We start from the raw sequence: 9,534 nt of genomic DNA on the forward strand, positions 1-9,534 counted from the left end.
TTTACGATGGGATGTCTCTATTTCTCTCTTTCTTTACGATGGGATGTCTCCATCTCTCTCTTTCTTTACGATGGGATGTCTCCATCTCTCTCTTTCTTTACGATGGGATGTCTCCATCTCTCTCTTTCTTTACGATGGGATGTCTCCATCTCTCTCTTTCTTTACGATGGGATGTCTCCATCTCTCTCTTTCTTTACGATGGGATGTCTCCATCTCTCTCTTTCTTTACGATGGGATGTCTCCATCTCTCTCTTTCTTTACGATGGGATGTCTCCATCTCTCTCTTTCTTTACGATGGGATGTCTCCATCCCTCTCTTTCTTTACGATGGGATGTCTCCATCTCTCTTTCTTTACGATGGGATGTCTCCATCTCTCTCTTTCTTTACGATGGGATGTCTCCATCTCTCTCTTTCTTTACGATGGGATGTCTCCATCTCTCTCTTTCTTTACGATGGGATGTCTCCATCTCTCTCTTTCTTTACGATGGGATGTCTCCATCTCTCTCTTTCTTTACGATGGGATGTCTCCATCTCTCTCTTTCTTTACGATGGGATGTCTCTATTTCTCTTCCTTTTTTTATGATGGGATGTCGTTGGCCAATAAAATCAATGAGCTCAAGGACCGTTTCCAACATGTCTTGATAGCGGTGTCTGTGTCTCTCTCTCTCTGTCTGTCTGTCTGTCTGTCTGTCTCTCTGTGTCTCTCTCTCTGTCTGTGTCTCTCTGTCTGTGTCTCTCTCTCTGTCTGTGTCTCTCTCTCTGTCTGTGTCTCTGTCTGTGTCTCTGTGTCTCTCTCTGTCTGTCTGTCTCTCTCTGTCTGTCTGTCTCTCTCTGTCTGTGTGTCTCTCTCTGTCTGTGTGTCTCTCTCTGTCTGTGTCTCTCTCTCTGTCTGTGTCTCTCTCTCTGTCTGTCTGTGTCTCTCTCTGCCTGTCTCTCTGTCTGTCTGTCTCTGTCTGTCTGTCTGTCTGTCTCTGTCTGTCTGTCTGTCTCTGTCTGTCTCTGTCTGTCTGTCTGTCTGTCTGCCTCTGTCTGTCTGCCTCTGTCTGTCTGTCTGTCTGTCTGCCTCTGTGTCTCTCTCTGTCTGTCTCTCTGTGTCTCTCTCTGTCTGTCTCTCTGTGTCTCTCTGTGTCTCTCTCTGTCTGTCTCTGTCTCTACTGACCAGGACCTGAAATGATAACCACTGAGTTTCTGACACCACTTAAATGTTATTTTCCCTGTTGACCCCTGATGATAAATTAGCGTTTTGGTTAGAGGGCTTTGCATCCCACCTGGAAAATAATCTATGTTAAACACTGGCTCATAAAGTGTTCTCTTGTCAGTCTGAATGCTTCTCCCTGGTACGCTCCGTGGGCACACCACCCATCAGGAAGCACGGAGCAGAGCTGTGTGTGAATCCATTGTGTTTGTCTTTGATCTTCACCACCTTGGTTTGGGGCGGGGCGGGGTGGGGGGGGGGGGGTCGGTCAACTGTCTGCTTGTCTCTGGGGGAGGGAGGGCATCAACTGTCTACTGCCTGTCTCTGGGGGAGGGAGGGCATCAACTGTCTACTGCCTGTCTCTGGGGGAGGGAGGGCATCAACTGTCTACTGCCTGTCTCTGGGGGAGGGAGGGCATCAACTGTCTACTGCCTGTCTCTGGGGGAGGGAGGGCATCAACTGTCTACTGCCTGTCTCTGGGGGTGGGGGAGGGTGGGTACTGTTAGCCGGAGAGGGAGCCCAGCCTTCATCCTGGCAGGATATCCCTGCTTTGTGTGGCTCCCTCCATTCCTGTTGGAGGGGGCTGGTGACCAGGTGTGGCCTGCCTGCCTGCCTTCCCCACTGGCCTTGAAGTCCAGGGCCTCAGCCCAACACCTGCCATGTTTCATCCATGGCCTCCATGGTGTGGCTGACACAGCCTCACTTCCTTTGATCTGGGCTTTTAACTCCAAGAAATGGCTGCCACCTGCTGCTGTCTGCCACAGCTGAGAAAATGACAGTAGCTATGACCCAGACAGACTGCTAGGCGACCGTTTAGAGGAATCTACGGCCGAACCAAGCTAGTCAAACGAAACGTGACTGTTCTATAGACTGACATGTTCCCTGACCCCTCGTGTGTGTGTGTGTGTGTGTGTGTGTGTGTGTGTGTGTGTGTGTGTGTGTGTGTGTGTGTTTCCACAGTTCTCTACTAAGACAGCAGAGGCAGACACATCCAGTGAACTGGCCAAGAGGAGCAAGGAGACGTTCCGGAAAGAGGTGAGTCAACTTCCATATCTCAGTCTTCCTGTGATTCCTCCTCTCATCTCGCCTCCTCATCAACTACACATGGCCAACAGTATGTGGATATCTTGCACATCGAACATCTCATACCAAAATCATGGGCATTAATATGGAGTTGGTCCCCCCCTTTGCTGCTATATCAGGCCTGCTTGAGGTCATTTTGCAGGGCTCTGGCAGTGCTCCTCCTTGCACAAAGGCGGAGGTAGCGGTCCTGCTGCTGGGTTGTTGGCCTCCTCCACGTCTCCTGATGTACTGGCCTGTCTCCTGGTAGCGCCTCCATGCTCTGGACATTACGCTGACAGACACAGCAAACCTTCTTGCCCAGCTCGCATTGATGTGCCATCCTGGATGAGCTGCACTACCTGAGCCACTTGTGTGGGTTGTAGACTCCGTCTCATGCTACCACTAGAGTGAAAGCACCGCCAGCATTCAAAAGTGACCAAAACATCAGCCAGGAAGCATAGGAACTGAGAAGTGGTCTGTGGTCACCACCTGCAGAACCACTCCTTTATTGGGGGTGTCTTGCTAATGCCTATAATTTCCACCTTTTGTCTATTCCATTTGCACAACAGCATGTGAAAGTTATTGTCAATCAGTGTTGCTTCCTAAGTGGACAGTTTGATTTCACAGAAGTGTGATTGACTTGGAGTTACATTGTGTTGTTTAAGTGTTCCCTTTATTTTTTTGAGCAGTGTATTTTGATTTGTTTAACGCTTTTTTTTTTTGGTTACTACATGATTCCTTATGTGTTATTTAATAGTTTTGATGTCTTCACTATTATTCTACAATGTAGAAAATAGTAAAAATAAAGAAAAACCTTAGAATGAGTAGGTGTGTCCAAACTTTTGACTGGTACTGTACATGCATGCACTTGGAAAGTATTCAGACTCCTTTTTCCACATTTTGTTAGGTTACAGCCTACAGCCATTTTGTTAGGTTACAGCCTACAGCCATTTTGTTAGGTTACAGCCTACAGCCATTTTGTTAGGTTACAGCCTACAGCCATTTTGTTAGGTTACAGCCTACAGCCATTTTGTTAGGTTACAGCCTACAGACATTTTGTTAGGTTACAGCCTACAGACATTCTGTTAGGTTACAGCCTACAGCCATTTTGTTAGGTTACAGCCATTTTGTTAGGTTACAGCCTACAGCCATTTTGTTAGGTTACAGCCTACAGCCATTTTGTTAGGTTACAGCCATTTTGTTAGGTTACAGCCATTTTGTTAGGTTACAGCCATTTTGTTAGGTTACAGCCATTCTGTTAGGTTACAGCCATTCTGTTAGGTTACAGCCTACAGCCATTTTGTTTAAATGGCCTTTCTTTCATTAACACTTGCACTAGTCTTACTAGCTCGCTCTGACTTTGAGAAAAACATTTACTCACCAAGACATTAACGGTTGTCCACTTGCCCCGGGGCAAGTAAAGAACAAAGTTGGACAAGCGGATTATACACTGAGTGTACAAAACATTAGGAACCCTCTGCTCTTTCCATCAAGTTTCCTGTGTGTATCAAGAATGGTTCACCACCTAAAGGACATCCAGCCAACTTGACCCAACTGTGGGAAGCATTGGAGTCATCATGGTCCAGCATCCCTGTGGAACGCTTTCCACACCTTTTTAAGTCGTCTGAATGGACAAGTTTAAAAAATAACAATCTCAAACAATTATGCTACTCCGATCAGAAAGGGATGGAAAGTGTCCTCGGGATGCAATGTTTTACTCTCTGTCCTACCGGTCTCTGCAGAGCTTATCAGAGTATAATTATAGTAGGCCTGCGCTGACAGGCACGAGCGGTTTTTCAATTATGTATTTGCAAGATTTTTATTTTTTTTAGATCAAAGCCGCGTTTGCACATTTGACAAATGGCTAAAAAAGTTACAAGTTAATGTCAAGCCCATCTTACTATGACTGAGATATGTGGTTGTCCCACCTAGCTATGTTAAGATGAATGCACTTGTAAGTGGCTCTGGATAAGAGTGTCTGCTAAATGACTGAAATGTAATGAATGACATCTCTACATGATCGATTTGACCTCCTATTTCCTGTGTTTAGATGTCCCAGTTCATTGTGACCTGCTTGAATCCCTTCCGGAAACCAGACTGCAAACTGGGACGCATTGTCAACACTGAGGATTTCAAACACCTTGCCAGAAAGGTAGGGGGGGGTGTGTGGAAAGCAATCATTTGGGTATTTGTATTTTATTGTCTCAAACCATCCAAAACATGAACCTCTCCCAACAGTCAGAGTATTGAATTAAAGTCCTGGATAGAAATTAACTTGAAAGGATAAAGCTCTTCCCCTTCACATCTCACTAAAGCTCTTCCCCTTCACATCTCACTAAAGCTCTTCCCCTTCACATCTCACTAAAGCTCTTCCCCTTCACATCTCACTAAAGCTCTTCCCCTTCACATGTCACTTCCCCTTCACATGTCACTTCCCCTTCACATGTCACTTCCCCTTCACATGTCACTTCCCCTTCACATCTCACTAAAGCTCTTCCCCTTCACATCTCACTTCCCCTTCACATGTCACTTCCCCTTCACATGTCACTTCCCCTTCACATGTCACTTCCCCTTCACATGTCACTTCCCCTTCACATGTCACTTCCCCTTCACATGTCACTTCCCCTTCACATGTCACTTCCCCTTCACATGTCACTTCCCCTTCACATGTCACTTCCCCTTCACATGTCACTAAAGCTCTTCCCCTTCACATGTCACTTCCCCTTCACATGTCACTTCCCCTTCACATGTCACTTCCCCTTCACATGTCACTTCCCCTTCACATGTCACTTCCCCTTCACATGTCACTTCCCCTTCACATGTCACTTCCCCTTCACATGTCACTTCCCCTTCACATCTCACTAAAGCTCTTCCCCTTCACATGTCACTTCCCCTTCACATGTCACTTCCCCTTCACATGTCACTTCCCCTTCACATGTCACTTCCCCTTCACATGTCACTTCCCCTTCACATGTCACTTCCCCTTCACATCTCACTAAAGCTCTTCCCCTTCACATCTCACTAAAGCTCTTCCCCTTCACATCTCACTAAAGCTCTTCCCCCAGAACAGAACTAAACGCCTGAACCTTCAGCTCCCACTGCTTCTGGTTGTATCCCAAATGGCACCCTATTCCTTCTGTGCGTATCCCAAATGGCACCCTATTCCTTCTGGCTGTATCCCAAATGGCACCCTATTCAAAAGTAGTGCCCTATGTATTGGAAATTGTGCCATTTGGGAGATTCTCTCTCTCACTCAATGTTCAGCCAGCATTCTTTTTTTCAAAGGGCAGAAAGCTCTGTTTTTTTCCCTCAAGTAGTTTTGAGTGTTTCTCTGGGTTGACAACCACAACTCGGTGGGGACTTGTTTAAATGGAGTGCCATTTGGACACACCACTACTCTTGAGCACATGGTCACAATAAACAAAAAGAGAGGCCAAGTAAACTGGCATGTTCACATGTTTATTTAATACCGTGCAGAACAATCCCTTAAAGCAGAACCTCTTAAACTAGAGCGCCAGCTAACGTTTTGGATTGACTCGTTTTATACAGAGAGCTGAGATTTTTGGGACGCAGCCCTGACATTTGACTGTCTACATTTTAGGAAAAGAACAAAGCTCATGAAATGGATCAGTCAGAATGAAAGCCTCATCTCTTCACAGTGTGACCTAACCTTCCTTTTGATGGAGATAGTTTCATTTTTGTTGTAAAATTCCCATAACTTTCCAGGTTTTCCAGAAATCATGTTTGGAAGATTCTTGGAATCAGGACGGAATTAGCAGAAGATCCTGAATCCTCAAACCAGGATTCTAGAAAACTTGGGATTTTGCAATGTGATGTTGTTGTCAGGAGAAACATCTAACTTCCTTTTCTTCTGTCCTTTTCTCCCCCTTTCTATTCCTCCAGCTAACTCACGGCGTCATGAACAAGGAGCTGAAGTCCTGCAAGAACCCAGAGGACCTGGAGTGCAACGAAAACGTCAAGCACAAGACCAAGGAGTACATCAAGAAATACATGCAGAAGTTTGGCAACATCTACCGGCCCAAAGAGGACACTGAGCTGGACTAACACTGCGTCTGACTGGAGGAACACAACAGGGATCAAGACTTGAAAATATGATTAGGCTACAGTTGTTTGGGGCCCACAAACGGTGAAAGGAGACACACTGAAACCCAGATTAAAGTCAAGTCATGCTGGGAAACTGAACTGTGGAGGTGGGATCGCTCCAGACACATATTTATGAGGAGGACATGTTTATGTTGACTAAGACTGTGTCTTAAACTGATGCCTTGAAGGCTTGCCGCCGGGCCCACTGACTAATGGGAGGGGACTAGTGGGAGGGGGGTGAGAATCATGGCGAGGAGGGAGGTGTCTCCCAAGGGGCAGAGGCTCCAGGTGAAGTGTCCACAGAGAAGTGTGCGACACCTAGGCTGCGTCTCAACTAGCACCCTATTCTCTGTGCCCTATGTAGGGAATAGGGTGCTGTTTGGCACTCAGACCCAGAGAGGGGTGCTACATTAACCTATAGTGTCACTATCGTGTTAGCTTTCTACATTTTTTTCTTACCTAACTAACAATGTTTTCAAATCTTATTTACATATTCTCTCTAGAACTCTTCCTCCCCTGTCTGAAAAGGATTCATGAAAGAGTTGGACATACCATAATTTTAAATTGCTCTTCAATGTTTTTCCACTGTTGGGATGTTGCTGTATGAAGTCCGGCAGTGGTAATTAACTGGTCTAAATGGATCAGTGTAAAGAAAGAGAAAATCTCCGTTTGTCCATATGACTGGCTTTCCTCTGGTGCGCCCGCACGCCACACCCCCCAAGCCAACCATTGACTTGACTAGGGTATCTGGTGCTGCTTTTGGCTGGGCTGTGATAGTCCAAGCTTTCTACTCTCCAAGCCCTCCCTGCCTTCAGACCACAATCCTCCGGAGCCTCTGTTATATGGAGGCTGGGTTCGGATGGAGGCTGGGTTCGGATGGAGGCTAGTTTCGGATGGAGGCTGGGTTCGGTTCGGATGGAGGCTGGGTTCGGTTCGGATGGAGGCTCGGTTCGGTTCGGGTGGAGGCTGGGTTCGGTTCGGGTGGAGGCTGGGTTCGGTTCGGGTGGAGGCTGGGTTCGGTTCGGGTGGAGGCTGGGTTCGGTTCGGATGGAGGCTGGGTTCGGTTCGGATGGAGGCTGGATTCGGTTCGGGTGGAGGCTGGATTCGGTTCGGGTGGAGGCTGGGTTCGGTTCGGGTGGAGGCTGGGTTCGGTTCGGATGGAGGCTGGGTTCGGATGGAGGCTGGGTTCGGTTCTATCGTTCTGACTGGTGTCCTTATGGGAATTCCTCCATGACTGCTTACCAAATAGCACCCTATTTCCTATATAGAGCACTACTTTAGACCAGGGCCCATAGGGGAATCCCAGAGTGCACTACTTTAGACGAGAGCTCTATATAGGGAATAGTGTTCGTTTGGGACATAGTCCATGTTCCAATGCTCCCTCCCTGAGTAAATATTTTTATTTTTTACAAAAATGTAAGAATGAACTTTATTATGGAGCTTGTTCTCTTCAGTCCGCCTACTCAGACAGACGGACGGACAGACGGACAGACTTCAAGAGGACTTAGTGGTGAATAAGGAACAGCAGGGGACGGGGTTACTGATCAATGTTTTTGTCTTTAATTAACTTGTACTATGAAGTGAACAGGATTTGGATGCTATCAGACACATGATGCGTATGTGTCAGTCAGTCTGTCCCTCGTTCTGTTTCAACTACCCCCCCCCCCCTCCTCCACAATGGGGTGTAGCGTTGTAATTTTAACTCTATTTCACATTGTTTTACTATTATAATTCCTTTAGACGGGCATCACAGAGGCGCCTGTGCTGTCGTCTTGTTGCTACACAAGCTGTTTTACTCCTTAGTCTCCGGGGTAACAAGGTTTGTGTCCTGTCGTCAGGGTTACCGGTTCATAGGCTTGGGGGTCGTTGATCATTTAGGTAACTCTCACACCACCATTTAAATTGCATTAAAACCATGTTCAAACACACACATGTATTATAGTGCTTTATATGTGAATATATTGAGAAATAGTTTGAGAATGTTTAGGTAAGCAGAGTCTTTGTAAAAGGATGGACTGTTGGTCCGTGATACACTTGGCTATTGACAGGTTATAAGTATACCAAACACAGGTGAATGAAGGGGGGGAGTGTTGAAGTGAGTTCCCCTGTCTGCTCCAGCAGCTCAACTCAACACCCCCTTCCTCTGTAAACTAAAGCCAGGATTCCACCCATTCACAGACTCTTGTTTGAATATTATTTTGGTGGTGGGGGTTGCAGCATTTTTCTGTTTTGTTTGTTTTGAGACAGATTATTATTATTTTTTTTGGTATGTACAAAATGAGTTTCACCCCAACTCTACTGTAAGTACTGTGCAAGCACATTGTCATACTGAGTGTACAAACATTTTAAAAGAAAAATAAAGTTTTTGTAAAAATGTGTATTCCATTTTCACCTTGCACACTATTGAAACATTTCTAGAGTGTTTACCCAGAACCAAATGAGAAGTACCTCCACTACATGGTTAGACACCCAGTAGTGCACTGCATATCACCCAATCCCCGTTTCCACTGTTTATGTACTTACCCCTTCAATACAGGATGCATATGGAGGGATAGATAGGCTGACTACATCCCAAATGGCACCCTGTTGCCTATTTAGTGCACTACTTTTGACAAGATGTAGATGCCCTGTTTACTGATTTGAAATATGTACGCTGAACAAAAATATAAATGCAACATGCAACAATTTCAAATATTTTACTTAGTTACAGTTCATATAATGAAATCAGTCAATTGAAATCAATTCATTAGGTGCTAATCTACGGCTTTCACATGACTGGGAATACAGATCTGCATCTGTTACAGTGGCGGTCAGTGCCTCTGAGGGAGCACTTTTCTTTTTCATGAGCCTGGCCTTATTTCTATTACAGCATGTTGGATGACTGTCATTCATATTCCATTCACCCAGTTCAATGTAACAGTGATAGGTTTAGGCTACTACATGATAGTCAAATGTTCCCTATACCCATCATGAGGTTGCTACAACCTAGCCAATGAATGAAAGTTTCCAAGTAGGTGCCCACAGGTTGAGATAAAAATGTAAGATGACAGTGACACATTCAATACAGCCTTGGACACTCTTGCCTGCATCTAGCTGATCTAGGGTGTAATCATTAGTCCAACAGTTGCAAACGAGAGTTTCTATTGGACAAATGCATGGAATATATATCCCTG

At 45.8% G+C, this 9,534-nt stretch overlaps 1 protein-coding gene across 1 annotated transcript in view; it reads left to right on the plus strand.

Moving 5' to 3' along the window:
* Positions 1 to 8,739, plus strand: part of LOC129849672 (histone-lysine N-methyltransferase SETD2-like) — a 29,781-nt gene extending 21,042 nt beyond the window's left edge. Inside the window, exons 16-18 of the mRNA XM_055916484.1 lie at positions 2,156 to 2,230; positions 4,308 to 4,409; positions 6,161 to 8,739. Coding sequence (XP_055772459.1) covers positions 2,156 to 2,230; positions 4,308 to 4,409; positions 6,161 to 6,322 — 339 coding nt within the window. The 3' untranslated portion in view covers positions 6,323 to 8,739. The remainder of the gene's footprint in view (positions 1 to 2,155; positions 2,231 to 4,307; positions 4,410 to 6,160) is intronic.
* Positions 8,740 to 9,534: the final 795 nt, after the last annotated feature.

Source organism: Salvelinus fontinalis, unplaced genomic scaffold, assembly GCF_029448725.1.
Source record: "Salvelinus fontinalis isolate EN_2023a unplaced genomic scaffold, ASM2944872v1 scaffold_1623, whole genome shotgun sequence".
Lineage (NCBI taxonomy): Eukaryota > Metazoa > Chordata > Actinopteri > Salmoniformes > Salmonidae > Salvelinus > Salvelinus fontinalis.